The sequence below is a fragment of the Pithys albifrons genome, chromosome 6 (genome assembly GCF_047495875.1).
Source record: "Pithys albifrons albifrons isolate INPA30051 chromosome 6, PitAlb_v1, whole genome shotgun sequence".
In the NCBI taxonomy this organism is placed as follows: Eukaryota; Metazoa; Chordata; class Aves; order Passeriformes; family Thamnophilidae; genus Pithys; species Pithys albifrons.
In genome coordinates, this window is record NC_092463.1 from 6,967,333 (window position 1) to 6,990,211 (window position 22,879).

Genomic DNA, 22,879 nt, shown 5'->3' on the forward strand with positions numbered 1-22,879 from the left:
ATGCCTTCTAAACCAGGAAAGAGAGAGTGGAGTCTGTTCTGCACTAAAGGAGCAGCAGAATAGCAGAGCTGTATGTTTCTAAAATCTGAAAAAGATTTCATCAGCTGGTTAATTGCTAATCTAATAAGTGTTCTCTGCAATAGGAAATTATTGCATAAATGTTTTTAAAAAGTAAAATAAAAACAAAAATAGTCATTAGTTTCAACCATCTAAATATACAAAAATCTGCTTAAACCTCAAAATTAAATCCCAGTGTGCTGAAATGGTAAATCATGCATAACTTTTTCTTTCTACTAGGGAACAATGTGTTTTTAACTCTAGGCACTTTTTCAATTAGATTTCACTCCACGATTTTTTTTTATTTATTGTTAGCTCTGGCTACATATGCAACAGCAACAAAAACAAAAATCAAATATGCATTTAAAATATGTTCTAAAACTGAAAACCTTGAAGCTTTGAAAATAGGGATAGGTAGTGCATCATTTAACAGAAAACACTGTCTCAGAAAAGGTCAGAGGGGGAAAAAAAGAAGAACTTTTCATTATGTTTTGATGTTGAGCACACTGTGGTTTTGAAGAATTTATGGAGTGGCAAAGAACCAGAGCTTGGAACCTTCCTATGAAATGTTGGTAAGGGCACATTACTACTGCAGTCAAAGGGTGATTGCAGCATATATAGAGTTTAAGGTGAATTTAAGCTAACATGCTTACAGGTATGGCCAAACTTCGCGAACGAAGATTTGGGCAGGGCTCTCCCCACATGGGTGAGCCCTTCGAGCCTGTGCAGTGGATTTTTTAGGTGAGGCACAGCGTGCGCAGAACTGGCCCCACCATTTAAGTCCCAAGGTCCATCTGCCATGGCCGAGCAAGCTTGGATGGTGACAGTGAAGTCCTCGGGACTGTCACAGCACCCGGTACTGACCAGGGCTGACCCTGCTGAGCATCCGAGATCTGACGGGATCGGATGGCAGGGAGGCTTTAACTGCCCGGTACGGTCTCCACTGAGACTCGAACTCACGACCTTGTGATCAGAGTCCGGAGTGCTCACCATAGCAGTTAAATGCCTCCCTGACATCCAATCCCGTCAGATCTCGGAAGCTAAGCAGGGTCAGCCCTGGATTAGAACTTGGATGGGAGACCTCCTGGGAAATGCTGGGTGCTGTAGGTTCTAGTCCTGAGGACTTCACTGTCACCATCCAATCTTGCTCGGCCGTGGCAGATGGACCTTGGGACTTAAACGGTGGGGCCAGTTCTGCACACGCTGAGCCTCACCTAAAATCCACTGCGCAGGCTGGAAGGGCACACCCACGTGGGGACAGCCCTTCCCAAATCTTCCTTCACGAAGTTGAGCCACACACACTTTACAGGTGCTGGGCACAAGCAGTTACAGCAACCTGTGCTCAGCAAAATGAGCCATTAAAGGGATCAAACCCTGGGAGGAGTCTGCAGCCCAGGCTCAGCAAGGGCAAAATTGTTCTGTATCTGCTGAGCCCATGCACACCTGCACACAACGTGGCCACACCACAACTGAGCTCTAACCACACTCCCAGGGTGGGATTCATCTCACAGAATGCTCCAAGCTGATGGACAACCATCCTGTCTGAGTGAATAGCCCAGACTTCCTCCCTGGTAAGTGAAGAGTGGGGCATGTCAGAGGAGTGATTCACCCAATCCATCTCAGACAGATGGGGATGGGATGAATCATCTCCCAGAGCTGTCTCTCTCCCCTCCCACTGAATATAGAGATGCTGAAGGCTATCACTTACACAGCTGCTGGCAGGAGAAATTAAACCCATCCTTACAAAACAGGAGAGTGGAGATTTGGGCAGCAACCAAACTTGTATTATGTTATTACAGAGACAGGTATTACAGAGCACTGCCTCGCAACAGGAAACTTATCTTTCTTGAGATGAGCTTGGAGAATAAATGCTATTTAATAACAGTAGGTTGAGATTTTCTGCAGATGCAAGAGCATGCTTATTTCTTCATTCAGTAGCCAATTATTTTACATAAAGTGATGCTACACAATCTTTGCTTCTGATAGCATTTTGCAGAAGTCCCCATTGGCTTGAAGAAGGAACTGAAGGGGTTAATAAAAAAAGCAATCACAAAGTAAACTGGATGAGGGTTCTTGCTCTCAAAAGGGCAAGAGCTGGTAAATTATAAATCATAGTATATTGAACTATAGACAGCAATAAGTGAAGATGACTGGACTATGAGAGGTGGAAGAGTCAGACACCTGGCAGCAGAGGACACCTGGAATGTCCTTACATTAAAAGGTATAAAAGATCCAGAGGGTGTATCTCAAAGAAGGGGAAAAACTTGTAAAGCTTGGCATCAGTTATAAATCTGTAAATAATCACCTAGAGAAAGTAAACAGAAACAGAGAACCAATATAGAAGAGATAAAAAGCTGATCAACAGAAAACTACACCTTCGAGAGTAAATAGAAAAGGGATAAAGTGAGAATTGCCTCATGTCAGGTTGAACTTTTCATTGTAAAGAACACAAAAAAATACCCAAAGAGTCATCACATTCAAAATTGAAAAAAAAAAAAAAGAACTCAGGTGATCGAGCTGCATTGAAGTAAAAATAATCTGGGCTAAAAATTAAATTAACCCTTAGCTCTAGTTTCCAAAGGTGATGTTGATGTTTTCTAGAAAAGATAATGCATCAAGAAGGAAATAAAGAGATACATTACCTGAACAAATGTTAAGAGAAAGAGTAATTAGAAACTTTGAGATAAATCAAAATGCAATCAGTGCAGCAATAGGTTTGCTAAGCTTAGGTGAGCTGGGATCTATCCAAGTTTTCCTGACAGCTTTCTCTGATACCACAGCCCATTTTCTAAACAAAAGACAGTATTTTAGTAACACAAGGGGTGAAACTCTTAGAAAAAACAGAGAAAACAGGGACCAGAACCAGGATTCTAATATGACTGAGGAACTTGTGGAAATGATGGCAAAATGAAAACCATAAAATGCAAGTCTAGGAGGGGTTACAAGTGGCAACTCAGTGATTTTGCAGGTTTCTTAGTGAAATAAGCAGAAATAGTATATGGTTATCAAATCTGCTGATGACCCTTGGAACACACTGTCAATACAAAGAATAACCGTGTGGGAATAAAGGAAAATGTGATAAAGCTTAGCAAAGTAGAGTGTCAAGGCATTCATTACAGGGCAAATTAACGAAAGTTTCTACAACAACAAAGATCTTTAACTGAAGATGACTGAGAAAAAGAAATATTTGGGTATATGGGTTAATCCCACAGTGGCTCAGAGCAATCAGTGAGCTGCACTCACAGAAAAGGTTAATCCAGCTCCAGGACAGATCAGCTGAGTGTTTGCACCATCAAGAGGAAAAGCCAAACCCCAATTACAAAGTGAAGATGAAATCTCTGCCTGGGGTAGTATGTACAGCTCTGCCCTCAAGAGATGTATTTGAACTTAACTTCCTGCAGAGAGGCAGCTGCAATGGCCAGGAAAATGTCATAAAATTTCATTAATGAGGTGTCTAGACAAGATCAGTTTGCTTAGATTAGGAAAATAAAATAGGCTTGTTTACGCAGGGGAGGGAGGATGACTATTCTTTCTAAGCACATGGGGGAGATAAACCTGAGGGAGGGAAAGGAAATATTTAACCAAGGCTGGCACAGGGACAAATGCACAGACTGCAAAATAAGAAAGATTTGTCAGACACCATGAATAAAGGCAGATTTTGAGAAGTTTGTGGGATGGGTGATACAATGAACCTGCCCACCAAAGCTGATGACCTGCTCAAAAGGATCATGTGAGTTTTACACCTATTACTTTTTTCTGCTTTTGTTTTTATCCTTTGGAAAACTGAAGTGGGGCAAATACAGTCTCAAAGGGAGGCTGCATCTCAGCTCAGCCTAAACTAAACCATCGAAGGGTCTGCACCTGAGCTAGTCACACTGGTGGCATTACAGTCAAGGGTGAGAAATGGATGCTTTAGGGCAGCATGAGTCCTCAGCCCTACTTTGGAGATGCATCCTATAGCTTGAGGAGCCTACCCCAAATGCACCTTATCTCCTTGTGGACTATGCCTGGCCCTTTGTTTCATCAGATGAATCCTATGCTTAGTGCATTTTGAAAGACTTTATTTAAAGATGAGTGGGTAAAATTTTCATTACACTTCTCTCACTAGAAGTAATTACACACACCCCTCCCCCTCCAAAAAAAAATAAAAAACAAAAACCCAAACAAATCATTCAGCTGATTGTGTATAGTCAAGCTGTAGCTCAGCATTTGGTATTGAAGCAGTGAAAAGGGCAGGATTTCTGTAAACCTTGGGCAATCTTCCTCAAACAGTTGTTACATGATGGCACACAATGTAAAAGTAAACAAAGTGCCTACAGATTTGGGGAATGACTGAAACAGTGAGCCCTGCCAACATGAGCAGGTGAACCTGCAGGCACATAACCAGAAAGCCCAATTCTATGCAATAGAGGAGGAGTACCCAGAAGGATGTACAGGCTGTTTGGGAATGATTTGCTGGTTACAGTTCAAAAGAAATTTTTGAGCTTAGCTACTTAAATAGAGCTTAGCTCTAAAATCCCTGGTTAGCTCCTTAATGCTGCTTTACTGGAGTTAATATTAAAATAAATCTTTCAATATTTATCAGAAACCTTTCTTTTTTGGTAAACAATATAATAAAGTTGCACAGTTGCAAATCATATAAATGGAATGAGAAAAATAAGAAAGCAAAATTTCTGATGTATCACTACTGTAAGAACAGAATTTAGGGTTGTATCCAATTATGTAAAAACACACAGAAGTAAAGGGCTTTGCTTCTTCTGCACCAGCTCTCTAGATCCAGGGTCCAGACATAAGCAGAGCCCATTTAATACTTGACCCTGCACCACTGGAAGCAATGGGAGTAGTGACTGCACTGAGCACAAAACTGAGTCCTTACAGCAAAATGAAAGCAAGTAGGTTAATTCATGCATTCTTTGAAAGTACTTGTAAATTTATTGCTTGAGATTTATCCTTTTTTTTCCAGAAGGATTGAAGACATTTCCTTTTTTTCCCCTAACACAAATGTCAATAAGCTGTAACATTATAAATAAACTTCTGGTGAACTACACAAAGCAATACATTTCAAACAGTAAACAACTCAGGTTATAAAAAGATGGGCAATTTTGAAATATTTCTTCTAGGTTCAAGTACCAGGTCACATCCACCTTGTGAGACAGTATCACCTGCTCTCCCACCACCCCCTGCATTGACTCTGGCTCAGGTCCTTCCTTTCACAAGTTGCCTCTCACATCATGAAGACATTCGTGTCCCCCCAGGGGAACCTGCAGAAATATCCCAGACCTTGTACAGCATTAAAATATCTGGTTAATTAATTAAAAAAAAAGAACTTTAATAAAACCTTAGGTTGAATTAAAGCTGAAGAGAAGGGTGCAATTCTGCAAGTAAGGGGTAAAAGGGGTGACTGAGCGACAGGGGTGAATATGGTTGACATCTACATAATATTTGCCTACAGTGGATACATTTATATTTGGATGCCATAGCCATGCCATTGTATCATCATATTGTGGTTTCTTGACCACTACAACAGAATGACAGTATTCTTCATATTTAATAGTCTTCTAACTTTATAACAAATGGGGAAAATTCCAGGTCCCAGGCTCAGTGCCTCTGTTGTTACGTTGCTAGGAGTTTCTATGACAGTCAACCCCTGGCTGCAGCTGGGATTTAGTTCTAGGAATTATTTTCTCCATGTCAGCCACCTAGATTTAAAAAAGGTAGCTAGCCAGAGACTGTATTTCAGAGCCAAAGTCACAGTATTGAAACACATCAGTTTATCTTCACCTTGCATATGCCACTCAGACTGGGGCCCTTAAATCCTCCTTCAAATACCTTGCAAAAAGTGCCTGTTTGCAGTAAAGCACTGAAGATGTGAATATGGTTACAGTGGCTGTATCAGCTTGTATTTGCTTTCAATTTACAGACATCACTATTTTAGGTGCTATTAATTGCAGTGACACAAAGAAATTCCTGTTTCTGCTGAAATAGATGGATAATCATAATTAAAAGAAAATTCCAAGAAACCCATGCCTTAATACGCCCTGCATAGATCACTACATTTTAGAGGCTACTGGGTCTTACATTATTAAACAACAGGTAGAGAACTTTGGGTTTAGGTCATTTAAGTTTCTCTGCTTTCACTTCCAGCAGTGGGCTGACAAAAACTCATTTTTGCAGAAGGGATGATCTTCGACACAACTAATTTGAAAGCCACCTGTTTGGCTATTTGTGTGTACCACCCTGACTTCTTGCCCATTCTTTGTAGCATGAGACATGTCATTTTAGGACCATATTTCTGGCAGAGGTGAGATCAAACTTCTATGTTTTGTTTTGTGACAAACTCAGAAATTCCTGAATCTCAGTAAAAATTCCCAGGAGGAAAAAGAAAAAAAAAAAATTCCAAATACCCTTCTTCAGCTGAATTTAACACTTCATCTGTGGAAGCATTTTCCATTTGGACAAAAGTTTGTCCATCCATCTATTTTGGGGAATATTTACTTAATAAACTTATTTACAAAGGCTCAAATGCAGCGCTCAGCAGCACTGTACCAGTGTGGCTATCCCTGAGGTCCTCCCAGCTCCAGGTACTCTCCCAGTTGCATGTCCATGTGAGGACAAGAGCCAAACACCTGCACAACATCCTGGTTTCCTGGGACGCAAATTGATGTAATTGGTCCCAAAGGGAGCTGTAGCATGGTTTGACCATATCCAATCAGTGTCCTCAGGCAGGCTGTAAACTCATTTGCTGACAATTTCAGCACAATGTGATTCTGGTAATTGTGACCTGTGTGGAACACATGGTTACCCATGCTCTAAACAACCCTTTGGTAGCCCAGACTGACATGGGACAAAAATCTTTTTATCTAAACACCATATGACCCACGCTTCTAAAGTTGTGTGCCTTTTTTCTTTTTTTTAATGTAAAAAAAGAGACAGAGAGACACTTTTGAGCTAAATGTGAAGTTTCAGAGAACGTTTATACTTTAAAAAAAAAGTAAAAATCAGCCTAGTTTCAGAGATTTGCAGCACACACTCTGCATTCTGGTTGGTACCTTGAAACTGCCTGGATTTCTCAGTATGTATTAAAGTGTCCCCTCTCATCTTTCTGTATATGAAAGGTTTTCTGTATGGCTTTGGTTTAGCCAGAATGTATTTCAGTGCAAGCAACGCTTCTCAGTTAGAAAAGATGCCATGCATTTTTTCTGATTTTTAGGACTATCATCCTGCCAATTCCTCTAAATAAAGTATCTCACTAAGGATTCCACTTTTCTCTCTTTTAGCTCATTTTTCTCCAGTCTATTTTACCTTGTTCTCCTACCCTTTCAATATCACTTAGCCACTTAATTCCTCATCCATCACATCAACTTAAATCACTGTGCTGTGCAAGGTATCTCTCAATATCTTACCTTTCCCCCTCCCTGTCACACATTCCAATCCCCCTGAGCAGACTAACAGCCTGGCTCTGTAACTCTAGGCATGGAAATCTAGACCTCTAATTCTGCCTCAAATCATCCTAATACCCACCAGTTCTCAATATGTGTGTCATAATCCTTTCCATCAAATCCTCCTACCAAGGCTCTGCGTCCACTGAACAACAAAATAACTTTGATTTGCAGTCCTATTTGCCTCAGGTGGGAATTTCACAAGTATCCAGCCTTAACCTAACACTGTCCCTGATGGAAATGACACCATGATGGAAATTACACTGTTCCCATTCTGAGCAAGACTGGCTGCATTTGAAGAACTACAACCCTCAATTAGAGAACACATATTTCCTTTTTTTCACACTCCTTTTTTTTAATATTTCATTTTTTCTCTTTAATTCTGGCATTATAAACAGCACTCTGGTGCTTAAGGCATTTTAATCCACTACAAGCCCCAGTATTACACAGAGCAGTCTATACCTAAAACATAGAGACACAAACCCAAACTTCTTTGGCCTAAACTTCTTTATGAGTGAGAAATCTGCCCATAGGGCGGAAAAGAAAGCCCTGCAATGGTATTTCCCCCTTTTCATCTAGTCCCTTATGAACTAGCAAAAATGCAGTTGATGCTTTATGTGGAAAAATGACAGATGGAGGTGGGACAAATAAAGGAAATTTGGAAAATCATCTTTCACTCAGCTGGCTTTTAGGGTTACTCGCTCCAATTTGGGTGCATCCTTTGCCACTATACCAAGAACTCAAAGAGCACCAGGACCTGCCCCCAAAAGGCCTTTACTGCTAAGATTTTCTGTAACTTTATCTGAAATGCCACAATCACTGACTTGAATGCTACAAATGCTCTTATCCAATACCCAGGGCCAAGATATAGAGATAAAATCTACCAAAATCCAAAGAACTTGCCTTAAGGAGGAAACACCCTCCTTCTAATGAGAAACTCTCCTTTCAATCAGAGCATCTCTTCCAAATTAAGATCATTTACTTATCCTTTATCTATGAACAGTGTTTGAACATGCTATTGCTAGGGGGCCAAAAAGTTAAATCCCAGACAAGAAGGACCAGTTGAAATAAATGTTCAAAACCAAATGAAGATAAAGAGCATGAATAACTGCAACCACCCAGAACACACCAACCAGCTCAAAAGACTCAAATGTCACAAATGAAGACAAATCACACAAAAAAAAAAAAAATTAAAAAATAAAAAAATCTTCCCTGGAAGACAGAGAAAAGGGAGAATGCAGACCCAAGGAGGAAAGACTGACTGTTTACATACCTGTTTCAAAATCAATTCTTTTCAGGCACTAGGGAGAACTGGAGTTGATGGGGGTTGAAATCAAGTATATAAGCATTTAAAAGCCAATATCTGCTGGAGGCTCCAAAGCCACAACACACCATTTCATGACAAGTCAGTGTTATTCTTTGTTTTCTTATTAAAAAGTAGTTAATATCTCATTTGTTTGAAGGTAGATGACAGCAGCTCTAGGATCACTGGAGTTCATGATATCTTGCTATTGTCATTACATTTTTGTTGAAATTTGCCACTTTATGTCTCAATTATAATGCACTATGCCAATGATTTCCTTTCCTGTCACAAATATTGATTTATTTCCCACATTTATATGTTAGAAAACGAGGTTAAGCTCATCATTTAAATCTGTACTGCCTGGGCACAGAAATTTTGTGTTTGTTTTACACATTAAAGAATAAAAATCTGGAGATAAGACTGTGTTTTTTTATAAAAATTAGGTTCATCTGAGTCTGAAATCAGTTATCTTAAAAATCTGTATTATCTTTACAACCTTGATAATACCACCTTCTTACACAGCCTGACTGTACAACCTGCTTTCAGATGGGCAGCCCTCATACAATCTTGAATTTAAGCTGCATTATCACTTCTGTCATATTTGCTATAAATAAAATGGAACAATGTCAAAAGATGGTACTCAGCACAGAGACAGGGATGGAATTTTAAAGGAGCTCTACAAAATTTGCAAAAAAGTCTGCATTAAAAAATAAGAATGTAGATTTTACATAGTGAGGATATATAACCACAGAATTTGAGAATTACAAAAACAAACAAACAAATAAAAACACTCAGCAGTGCTCTGAGAAAAGCTGTTGCAACGTTAAAAAACGAACAGAGGCTTTTTCATCTGTTTATGGCCCTAAAGATAAAAGGCTCTAGAGAAAAATTAAAACAAGTTCTAATGCCAATATAGCTGTATTTTAACAATTAATTTCTCTACACTGACTCGTGCATGCATTATTTGTCATAGTTATTGCTTGTTTTCTCTATTAGCTCAGGCTGCAAGCTCAATTTCATAAATGTTAACACATTTAGCAGTTAAAAAGCTTTAATTTAGCATTCATTTAAGATATTTGTTTTCTCTCCTCAAACTGCTTCTAAAATTCCAGTAGCTGAAGAACTGTTAAAAAAAAAAAAGAAAAAAAAAGCAAACAAACCTGAAATTCATCTCCCTCCCAATCAGACATTTAGTGACATCAAATAAAAAAATTACAGCCTGGTTGAAGTTAAGATTTAAAAAATGCTCACTCAGAGCCATTCTCTACTTTTGTGTAAGTCAGTGGCAAATCTGCCATCAGTTTCAGCCAGACCAGACACAGAACTGTAATTATTTCCATCAAGCCCTGCAATGGGTTAGGACTGCTGGGTATGAGCTGAGAAGGAAGGCTCTAAGAGAGGACATCCCACCTGGTCCAGCTTATTTCGATATGGACTTGGATCAATGCTTTTGGATGACAAACAAGCAATTCTAAGCCTCACAATATTAAGGTAAAACACCCACATGTGGTTCTGAAATTGTAAGACGCCTCTTCTCCAACACAGGAATGTCTTGTAGGTAAAGCCCAGCAGATTAAGGTCATCCCCATGTATTTGCACAGAGCACGAGCTGCCTCATTGCTGCCAGCTGCCCGGGAACATGCTTCTAAATTAATCCCTAATTAAAATAATCCTTTTGAGATGGACTAAAATTACTTACCTCATCCACATTCTCAAAGGCATTGATGATGTCATATGGTAAACAGGACAGAAGATCAATCACAAACCACGTTTTCAGGTAGTTCATCCGTATGAGTTTGGGATCAGATATAACCTCTCCACCAGGGCCGACGAAGGTCGTATGAAAGTTCAAAACAATGTCAACCAGAAAAATAACGTCCACAACACTGTCCAGCACGAGCCAGGCAATGTTGTTCTGTTTTGTCTTGAAGGACACATTATATGGAACCATAATTGCTGTGTAGAAGGTTAAAATTAGGATAACCCAGTCCCAAGTGGTCTTAAAAGCACAATAGTGTAGTATAATGTGTGGTGGAGTCTTTGGAGCTTCTTGCTTGTACTGAGGAAGAATATCAGATCCCAGCTGGAGAACCTGTAAAAGACACAGAAGCAAATGCTACTGTTTTCAATGAATATGATCCATAAGGGGTCTTGGGGATTTCTGTAAGGAGCAGCACAAAAATGGGACTCTGCCTGTTGGACACTGCAAGTCAACCCACAGTTTCTAAATAACCTGATTTATTTAGAATGTGTGGAGGCAGCTATCACTCGATGAATAGGAGCAATGCACCATCTAAGGATATTCCTGAAAAAAGGAAGTCTTTGTAGATGAACTGAGGGAAAACTCTGCCAACAGGAAGGGAACAGAGGCTCCATAAACAGGTTGTGGGTACTGCCACACCAGCTTATGCTCTGCAGTTATGAACTCGGAATCACAGAATGGTTTAGGTTGGAAGAGACCCTAAAGATCATCTCTCCCCAACCCTCCTGCTGCGGGCAGGGAATCTTCCACTAGACCAGGTTGTTCCAAGGCCCATTCCATTCAACCTGGCCTTGAATATTTTCAGGAATGGGGCACCTACAGCTTCTCTGGGCAACCTGTTCCACTGCCTCACCACCCTCACAGTAAAGAATTACTTCCTATCATGCAATCTAAACATGTGCATTCATATTTGGAAGCATTACAAGACTAATCCTTTGTGCCTGACCTCATTTTTAAACCACTGTTGAGCCAGAGCATCACCTTATCAAAGGTGAATCATCTTCCAGCCTTACTGGCTGACCTCCTAAAATAAAGCATTGTGTGCACAACTTGTGCCCTAACACCCTGGTGGCAACATCATGATTCCTTCTTATTTTCTTCAAAAAGTTGTTGCTCTTACCAGCTCAATATCACTAGTGGGTTCTCCTTTATTTCCTGCAATTACTTTTAATTTTTGCATAGGACTATAATCTCCAGTATGCTCACTGTTGTAAAATGTGGAACTGCAAACACTGCAAAGAAACCAAGCCAAATTCACTTAAGACATCCCACCCAGTTAATCTAATTACCTCTTATCTCAGTCCAACACAAGAAATAAAAGCACAAAGGAATGCACACGTGGCAATATAATGTGCTGACAACTGGAAGATCCATGTGTATTTTGGAACTAATAACACCTTTTACATTTGGGGATATCAAGTCTGTATGGGATAAAACAAATAATTACATCAACTTTAAAACTCATTTCAGCCCTACACCTGTCCCACACTGGAGCTGATGGTCTGTATTTCCAGGGAGAGCTGGATTGCAAACAGCAGTCTCATACATGTAAAATTGGTAAAACACTGGATGGTTCCTCGCTGAAGAGGAGTAAATGGCTCTGAATGAACTGCACAACAGCTAAGAGTATGAACTCAAGTACTGCAAATACAGATTCTCCATTAATTCTTTGCAGTCTTATTTTTTAAATGTTTTTGAGAGAAAGGTGTTACTGAGATCAAACAGTAAAACTCTGGCTCTACTGAAAATCTCTTCTTCAGAAATCACTGAGGTACGACAGCAGCCTCTCTTATTCTGTGCTGGGAGATGTGGCTCCCCAACATGTCTCATCTGGGCCAGTGTCAGGCTGTATCCTGAAGGGATGCAAACCTGCTCCTTCCTACCTGTTCCCACTCTCCCTAAGGTCATATTTAGCAATCACAATTTGTGAGAAAGGTCAGTTAAGCTGATAAAATTAAGAAGTAACTGGTTACATTAATTAGCCATTTGTTTTCTACAGAGTCAGTTGAATTGCATAAATTTAGCCTGTGGCCAGAAAGCAGCAGAGCCACTGCAGAGGCAGCAGTGAGAGCACAGCAGAGCCCCCAGCTGCCCATTGCTGCTCCCTTTGCTAACAGCAGCTTCGGTGGAGCACAAAGCCATTTGTGGAACTCCTGCTGAAGAGCAACACACACCGAGCAGTGTAGTCCAACACCACCTGTCACAGACTCTCACAGATGCCAAACCGCTGGTGAGATCCATAAAAGTATCAGTCTCCAGATGTCCTTCCCCAGTGACCAGGACAGACTCACTAACAGCACATCTACACTCCTATAACAACCTGATGGGCAAAGCTGGTCACTGCAGCACACTGGACTTGCTGATGGATCCATGGGAGGTTCCCTGGAATTAAAGCAATGATCACCTTTTTTCACAGAAGCCTTTGTGAAAACCCATGAAACCTCTTTCAAAGCCATAATTTTCCCCTGCACTTAACACACCATTTTAGCTCAGCTTCATAATCTGTTTGTTATCTATGGTTATCTCTTTGGACTCATCAGTGTTCAACTCTTTGATGATAAACCAGTACTGGGACTTCTCTCCTTGGTTTCTCCAGACCTATTTGTTCCCTGCCTTGTTCACTGGGCAGGAGCTGAAAACATCCTCACTATAGGTGGAATAATAAGCTACTTAGGGCTCAAGCTGAATGCGATTAACATGTGCTTGATAGTTCCCTGTGCCTCTGGTGGTGGAATGCTTAGGAGTTCCCATGATACTGTAAAAGCATAATTATTATTCTTAACATAATATCATGCTGAGTTTGACATGGTGAGTGGGTGGCAAGTGGCTGTGGAGACCACTGAACTATAATGATTATTTCTTTCATGCTGCATGAATTTTTAATTTTAAATCACCAAAGAATACACAATATCTTGTTAGTCAGCTGCTCTCAACACAGACTCTCTGAATTATTCCTGTGTACAGCTAATGAAAATGGCTGATAACTGTTAAGCCTGATAAAAATGAGCAGTACATTCTGCAAGGGATGAGCTATGGAGATAATGCTCCTCTTCAAATTTGAGTTGTTATTATCAACATTCACTAAAACCAGAAAGGGAATGAAACAAACAAACAAAAAAGCCAAAACAAAACACAAAAACATTTAAAGCAGCTACCAGTTCTTAGCATCAAACAAAGGACAAACTCTCTGCCACACAGTGACCAGGGCTGTCATTTTCAGTAGTCCATGTATTTTGACCATATATTTTTGACCCATTTATTTTTCATCACCAATGGACAGGAAGATGAAAGCAGTACCTCTGTTTCATCAGTTAACCTGAAGGCATTCCCTTGTTGCATCATCTGCACTGTTAAGGAGATGTTTGCAACCTGCCAAACAGGTTCATTCATCAGTTCTAAAGACAAAAATGAGGAGCAAAATACTTCAGGAATGATTTTGCAAGAAAGTTGAGATTAAGGTATATGTGCAGTCTATGTGCCTGTACAACCTCAGGGACCCAGACAGGGATGCTTCCAAAGAGGTTTCTTGAACAATCCCCTTTCCCTGAGAGAGTATGCAACCATCCACAGGACTCAAGGACATCAAGCCTGGTTCCACACAGAGGAGCACACTGTGCTGTAGTTAAGGAACAACAAGAAAACTGAAGATTGCATGCACAGAAATAGGATCATGGAAGTAAAAGTGATTAATGGATAATGTTTTTGTGACCTGTCCCAGAAACGTGGCCTTGGCACGTAGTGCTGCTTTAGGATGAGTAGAGGAGAGCCTGAAAAAATCAGAGTTGGGAAATATTTTCCTCTAAAAATATTATTTATCAGTGGAAATTAGGGTGGGTTCCCCCCCAGCCCCCAATCTCTTCCTGCCTTAGTATGGAGTGGGCTGGAGTGTGTCTCACTTACTTCGGCTAAGCGGGAGTGCTTGTGCACCACCTCTGCCTTGTTCATGGGTGTCAGCTGCTGCAGCACACTGCGGCTGTTGGTCAGCGCCCGCGTCAGCCGCGCAAACTTGGTCCAACCTGCGGGAGAGAAGGAAACACATCAGAAGTACTCAGAGCTCACTCATCGCCACAAAATAGAATCATAGAATCATAGAATCATAGAATGGATTGGTTTGGAAAAGACCTCCAAGATCATCAAGTCCAACCCTTGGTCCAACTCCAGTCCATTTATCAGATCATGGCACTCAGTGCCACGGCCAAGCTCAGGTTAAAAACATCCAGGGATGGGGAATCCACCCCCTCTCTGGGCAGCCCATTCCAATGCCTGATTCCTCTCTCTGGAAAGAATTTGTTTCTGATCTCCAACTTCAATTTCCCCTGGCAGAGCTTGAGCCCATGCCCCCTTGTCCTATTGCTGAGTGCCTGGGAGAAGAGACCAACCCCCACCTGGCTAGAACTTCCCTTCAGGTAGTTCCAGACTGTGCTGAGGTCACCTCTGAGCCTCCTCTTCTCCAGGCTAAACACCCCCAGCTTCCTCAGCCTCTCCCCACAGGACTTGTGCTCCGGTCCCTTCTCCAGTCTCGTTGCTCTTCTCTGGCCCCACTCCAGCCCCTCAATCTCTTTCCTGAACTGAGGGGCCCAGAACTGAACACAACACTCAAGGTGTCCTTCCAGGCAACAACCACAGGTGAGTGTGAGCAAAACCAAAATGTGCTTTCTTCTGCCTTCTGGAGACATTGTGTTAGAGGGATCACATCATGCTTTCAGCCGTCTGGGGACTTTCTCTGCTGAAATCTAACTCTAAGCCACTGAAGTTAATGCAAAGGCTTCCCAAGTCTGCAAATCCTGCTGAAGGAAAATCCTCCCCAGCTGCAGAAAGCTGATTCAGGACCAATGGAGTAGCCCCAAAAGTCTGATCCTTTAGTCTTTACTGCTTCTTGCCCCAACTAAACACCAGGGACAAAAATAAAACTTAAAAAAAAAATCAGCACTGCACTAGCAGCAATGCTTCAGACTAAAAAAAAAAGGAAATCAGTAAGCCTTTAAAGACAGATTAAGAACTCGATTTTAAATGGCATTAAGAAATACATTTAGCTATTATACTAATGATAAACAGCTGCTTCAATTGTAGCTTGAGACCCACACACTGGGCTGCCCCTGGGTAACTTTTTCTGCAGCATTCAGCAAGGAGCAGAGTATGTTCCTGACAGCAGCACCAACCCAGGAGTGTGTCATCAAGTCAGTCCTGCTGAAGAAACATCTAAACCTGACAGCTGGCATGATTGTGTCAATTGATGGGGTAGATGGGTGGTAGCAAAGAAACTGCCAGGGGTTTAAGCAGTGTAGCACCTCAGTGTTAAGCAGGAAAATTGGAAATCCAGATATCTGCAGGAAGGAAATGCCTCCCCAAGGACACGGAAGGAGATGCTCAACATTCAGTTTAGCCAGGTGTAATGTCATTATTTTAACCAAGAGGTGTGGATAAAATATGAAACAACTTACAGGCAGGAAATGGCTTCAGGAGAAGGTTTTGCTTTTATTTAACTTGAATGCTAAGTAGGTGAAAATTGGGGGAAATATTAATATCTGAGAAAGGAAACACAACATTTCTATCTTAGTCATCTGATAGAAGTCAGACACAGAAAATGAAGAGAAGCCCTGGGATAGATAAAATAAAGAGCAGCGAATAGAGAAGACAATAAAATTTCAAGAAAAAAATAATGTACAGTTTGGCTTTGTCATTTACCCCACAGATATCACATTCATGCAAATGTAAATCCATTGTTCATCATTTAGCAACCAGAACAGCCCAAAATATCATGATACGCCACCAGCACAGCAAAAACATTTGTGTCTGGCTATTTATACATGACCTCAAAAATGCACATAAAAAATTCACTGGGAAAAGGTAAAAAATAGAAGCATTTTATTAACTTTTCAAATGTAAACTTCAAATGTGAGCTTCACATATGCCTCTTGCTTCTGGAGCTTACAGGGATATTCAATTAGGAACATGCACTTTCTGTATTAAACAAGGTCAAGAGAGACTACAGTGATCTCAGTATGAACTATTAATTTCTAGAAAAAAATTCCTGTGCTTTTCTTTTTCCTAATTGTCTATAAAACTGCTACAAGCTTTAAGACAGAAGTCAGAACTGTACTTTATCTTTCTTAACCAGCAATTTCAAAGGGCAAGTGAGCATGGTAACAGCATCATGACAGCTCTGCCCCAACATCCCTAGTAATTGCTGGAGGCCACGGTGCACCCAGGTGATTTCTTTTGGCACTCTACAATCACACAGCAAGAACCAGAGAAAAAAAGTAGCTCTCCTCTGGGAAGGTGTTCACCCACTTCCAGACCCTGGGTAGGTACTTACACACAGGCACACACACTCACTGTCTTCTTCCCCTGGAAAGACACTGCCCTGTGATCCATGAGGACAAATTTGGGCCAGTCCCCAAGCTTTGGTTTATCATCCTGCTTCACAGAGTTGATATGAGAGTGATGGAAAAACGTTCAGCAAAGCCCAAAGCACCACAAACTGCTGGGTACAGTCCCAATCCCACTCATTTGTAACATCTCGGTGTTGTCAGCTACTTCAGCTCTTGACAGGAACCTCATGATGTTCAGCAAGGAGAAGTGCAAAGTCTTGTATCTAAGGAGGTACAACCCCAAGCACCAGAATATGCTGAGGGACACCTAAAGGAAAAGTGATTTGGCAGAAAAGAACCTGTAGGTCCTGAGGGACCAGATTGAAATGTGTCCATGCTGGACAGAAAGCAAACAGTATCCTTAGATGACTTTGACAAAGTACTGCTAGCAGGTCAGGGAAAGTGATCCTTCACATCTACTCAGCACTGGCGAGGCCAGGACCTGGAGTCCTGTGTCCTGTTCTGGGCTCCCCAGTACAAGAAGGACATGAACATACTAAAGAGTGTCCAATCAAGAGCCACAAAGATGATTAAGGGACTGGAGCATCTCTTATTTGAGGAAGGGCTGAGAGAGCTGGAACTGCTCAGGCTGGGGAAGGCTTTGGAGGGCAGATCTTAATAGCATGTGCATGTACCTGAAAGGAGCGTGAAACAGGGGATGGAGCCAGGCTCGATTCAGTGGTGCCCAGTGACAGGGCCAGAGGCAATGGACACAAAACAAAACACAAGAGGTTCCATCTGAATACCAGGAAACTGCTTTACTCTGAAGATGACAATACACAAGTCACACACAAGTCACTTGAGCACTAGCACAAGTTGCCCAGAGATGTGGAGTCTTCATCCTTGGAGAGATTCAAAAACTGTATGGATGTGAACAAGTGATTGTAGAAGGTCTCACCTGAGCAGAGGCTTAGACAAGATGACCTCCAGAGGTTCCTTTCAACCTCAACCATTCTGTGATTCCGTGATATTCGTGATGGCTGATGGTTTAAGATTCAAGGTTACTTTGCTTACTGAGGTTTAGGGCATTGATCTGTGCAGTGATTAGATGAGGACTTGGAGAAGAGTTGGGGGCTGGCAATGATAGGAGATGGCTTCATGTACTCTCTAGAAATCCTGTTCCATGATGTTTTGCCGGCTGAGAGAGCCCACTCACAAAAATACGAGTTTTAAAATGACTCTCAAAAGCAAAACTTGGAAGAAATCCTTGTCACTATTTTAAGTAAGAAAAGCATCTGTCCTGCATTAACAACAAATACAGAACGTCTGGGGAAGTTAGGGAAGACAAGCTGGAGCAGTAAAATGCAAACCAAACAGCAACTCTTTTGGTGTAAAAATCAAAAGAAAGGAAGAACTGTGACTTTTCCAAATCCTCCTTTACCACCTTTGCGAGATCACCAATGTCATATGAAAGAAAGAAGCCACACATTTTAGCATTCAAGGTTACCACTCTGCCTATCTGGTCTGACCTCTTCTTTTCACAGGTCAAACAATTTCATCCTGTCCTTTTCTCCACCAAGACCAAAGCTTTGCTTTGTACCAGAGCAGACCTTTTGCAAAAGTCCTTCCAGCCTGATTTCACATTTTCACATTTCTTTGAGCCCTGTGAAGCCCATGTTTCTGGGCACTAAAAGCACAGAACACACTAACACGACTTCTTTCTTATTCAGCACGAAGTCCAGCACTATTTTACCTGCTCCAAACTATCCATCTGCAATAGTGGGGAAAAAAGTATCAAGTTCTTTTGTTTCCCACTTACGACCAAGAGAATAAAACCCACAGCACCAGTGAGATGCTGGGGTATGAGTGGGAAGGTGAAAATGTATACAGGCTGCCTCCTGTCTGAAATAATCTGAGCAGGGTACATTTCTCTGTTTCTTGACCTTGTTGTAGACTAGGTAAGTTCAGAATTATATTTAAAACCAATGTGTATGTTTAAAAAGACAAGGGGAAATTTGCATAGCTGCCTACTGTTGTCAATGTTTCTTCAAACAATTCTCTCCTTTCTTTTCCTCTATAGACAGAGACTTGAAAAGAATGTTAATTTTATCTCCTGTGTTAGTGACCGCCTGTCCTCGCAGATATTTTCAGTCTGGAAGGAGTAAAGAAGCTGCACAAATAGCAGGTGGGGGGGGGGGGGGGGGGGGGGGAAGCTACTCGTGAGAAAAAGCAACACTTCTGATGCTTTCTTCAGCTCGGCTGGATTGTGTCTTTCTTCCCTAGCACTACTTGAAAAATAACACCCTGAACTTGAACCATTGCACTCAGATTCTTGGGAAAAAAAGCAACATCATCAGAACACACACGAGATCAGGCCAGCAGCTGCTCTTCCTCAGATAAAGTTAAACTGGGTATTCCAGACAAAGACATTAACTACCTCAAATGGAAAATTCTGGAATAGCATATACATATGATGACTTTCCCCGGTTCTCTTTACTTTCTTTTCCAAGGACAAAATAAGAAACATCTGTACCTCTGATTTAAAAAAACTCCTCATGATCTACATCCATTCTCATGATCCCAAACACGATCTTATACAGCAGCCTAGGAAAATATTTCCCTGTTCCTGTCCATTACTCAAATCAAAATTCCTGCACTCTCAATAGATTGAAGATGAAGATTTAACATGCCCATGAAGTTAATAAAATAGGACATGAAGAAGGCAACCATGCTGATAGACATGGACTAAGCTATTCTCTGCCTTGGCCCAGCTGCAAGCTGCCCTTCCAACCATGCAACTTTCTTCTTTCTCCATGCAATTTAGGCACTATTAAATCTTTTACATCCACAAAATATTGTTCACGTCTCTTCCTCTAATTGGGACTGCCAATGTGACAGCCCTCTGACTGTGGGGCTAACTGAGCCGGAGATGGTGGTGTACTTCACACAATGGCTGAGCCCAAGGTTTCTCTGAAGAGAAGAAAAAACAGGAGTACTAAATCAATTTGAAAAAAATAAATGGGCATTTCATTTAAACTTTAGATGCTGTGACATGAGCTGAAGCTGTTACTGTGATAGGATGTATGGTGGAGTGCAGGAGCATGGAAGGGAGGTAGGCAATAACCAAGTGAAGCAGACAGAGCACCCAAACACCTCCTAAGAGGAAAAGCTTTCCACTTGGATCTTAGGTGCTCACTCAGCTCACTCCCTGGATTCATACACTACAGAAATTACATGGTGCCTGAGGGAGAAACAGTATTTCTGGGTTAGAACTTCATCCTATTGTCCCTCCATCATCAGCAAGTCCAAATTATCTTACTCACTAGAACACGTGACTTTCCATCAGCTACTCCTCCACACAAGTAGTACTATGCCCACACAACTTTCCTCCTGAGATCCTGAATCCATCATTCTGTTTTACACTGGCCAGCTGGGATGGGAACAGCTCTGTGACAGCTGCTCTCCAAAAACCTCCCCTCCACTGTCACACTTGCTGCTTTCTCTGTGTGCAGGGACCTTCTGCCACCCTCACTCCTGCACTGGCATAGGGACCTCACTCTGCCAACGTCCTTCCCATTATTACACCCTGCAGATTGATCCAGGACACAAACACTCCCATGCACCTCCAACACCCACTGCTCATCTCTGCTGCCTCATTGAGTAAGGAGGAATGTCAGGCAGGTCGAAGATGTTGTTGCACTGTATGGCAGGGCATAAAAAAATCCAGAGAATATATAAATATAAAAAGTTGTCCAAAGAAAGTGCAGCAAGGGAGGCTTCCCTAAGCAGAAGTGATGCTGGAAGGGATGGGACAGAGTCACAGAATCATTTATGTTCAAAAAGACCTCTAAGACTCTTTCCTAAAGGGTATCTGGGGAAAAAACCTTCAAATTCCTCCCAAGGTCATAAAACAGGCAGAGAATTGGTTAGACTCCCCCCAAAACTGTGAGTATCCTGAGGGTGCTCCCCCATGCACTGAGGAGCAAGTCCTGGTGCCCATCACATTAGGAACACTCCTGCCCAGGGATGGGTCAGACTCAGGCAGTTCCTTCTTCTGGGGAAAGTTCCTGCCCAGGCACAGCCAAAGGAGCAAAAAAGGACTTTGGCTCTTTTACTCACCCAGTGTTTAAGCCATATCCCTTGAACAAACTTCAGCAGTCAAAAGGCCTTCACAGATAACAGCAAATATTTTCAAATATAACTGTCTGCAAGTGAGAAAACCCTCCATTCTCACCATAATTTAATTAGGAGTTGAAAATTTGAAGTCTCTCTGACTGGATTTGAGTACAGTTCCAAATGTAGACCTAAACTACCCAGCTAGCAGCAACATTGAAAACAAAAGATTTAGTTCATAAAGTATATTATGGTATTTTAAACTAAATTCATACATTAGAGTTTATGAAGAGTTCAAAATCTCAAGGTGAGATGTTAATGTTCTTTATAGTGCACTTGCTCTGAAAAACCTAGACATGGCTAGTTCCCCCTAATAAAGCATTAGTGTAATTCCACTGGGTTGCAATTAACCTTTTTGTCAAGGTTTGTCTGGTCCTAAAAGGATCAGAAATAATGATAACTTTTAAATCAGTATAACAGGGAACTATCCCATACCTTAGACTGCAGTGAAAACACTTGGGTTAAGAATTACATTCTGTGTGAAAAATAATTGCAGAGGGCAATTACAGCAGTGCCTGTGATGATTCCTGCCTGCAGCAGTCTAGGGAACACTTCCAGACCATGGAAAGGTTGTTCTCTTCTCACTGTGAAGCATGAAACAGTTAACATGCAGAATGCTTAAATAATTTGAATTTATGACTTATCCACAAAAGTTAACACCACTCAGGCTTGGGTAGTATGGAATTAAATTGGTGATATGTATCATCCTTTGGCATAAATAGTTAGAATGTATCAATCCCAACTATTTCTAGACATTCAGACAGTAAAATCATTACAATGGCTGGCTGTTTGCTCCTTACTGCAGGTAAAGTATGGCTGCAAGAGTTCATTGTCTCTTTGAAAAACCTAATCATCCTGGGTTTGCTTTGTCAGAGAGAGAGGGGGGTAGATGGGACTCCTGAATAAACAGCATAATAGTCAAACAAAGCTCAATCACTCGCATCATGCGGTAAAAGTATTTCTGGACTCACAGTCTATTCAAATGTAATTCAAAATATTGGAATAAATTTCCTGGATTGAAATTCTGTGTGTTCCGCTGACGGATAATGCACTGCCCTCTTGGGATAATTTTTACATCCAACCTCCACTCTTGCTTAGTGCTGCCTTCCCAGTTACCATCCACCCACTGCAACTGCTGGGGAGTTCAACATGGATGAAGAAATAAAGGCATGTTACTTTACCTCCCTGAGCTTCAGCTTTCTCCTCCTTAAAATGAAGATAATGCTAATGACCTACTTTGCAAGCCATTTTGAGATCTACTGATAAAAAGTGCTAAGATTTATATGCCTCTAGACTACATTTGGTATACAATATATTTTTAAACCTAATTCTCACATAATCACAAACTTAGGGTGCCCAGCTTCATAAATTTCAGTTTTATGCAATCAAAGCTCAACTTTACACACACAAACACAGGGCCACTGAGGACTTACTTCCTGTAAGTATATAAAAATAAATGTATATTTTGAGAAGAAGTTATAAAAAAAATAGAAAATACTGGCTACTGTGAATGTCAGTCAACAGGCTTTTAGGAGTTGGTCACATAGCAAAATGGTGCCATTCAGTGGTCAAGGAAAAAGGATTACACCAGCCAAAGACTGGGATCAAAAGGAAGGCAGTTGTTAGAAATTAAAAAGCAGCATACAATAAAGCACACAGGGATGGGAAGAAAGAGGGAACAAGAAAGTAGATGAATGAGAAATTATGGCTTATGAGAATGGACACGGAAAAGCTAAAGAAATGTGGGAAAAATTCTTCTCTGGCTGGATTTATTACAGTAACAATGAAGTTTTTAAACAGATTACAACCAAAAAGGTTCTGCACCCATATGCAG

The 22,879-nt window shown here is 41.2% G+C and overlaps 1 protein-coding gene across 1 annotated transcript in view; it reads right to left on the reverse strand.

Moving 5' to 3' along the window:
* The window catches only part of KCNH5 (potassium voltage-gated channel subfamily H member 5), a 154,097-nt gene that overhangs the window by 98,977 nt on the left and 32,241 nt on the right, over positions 1-22,879 (reverse strand). The window contains exons 5-6 of the mRNA XM_071559372.1: positions 14,462-14,577; positions 10,499-10,891 (exon numbers count right to left, since the gene is read on the reverse strand). Coding sequence (XP_071415473.1) covers positions 10,499-10,891; positions 14,462-14,577 — 509 coding nt within the window. The remainder of the gene's footprint in view (positions 1-10,498; positions 10,892-14,461; positions 14,578-22,879) is intronic.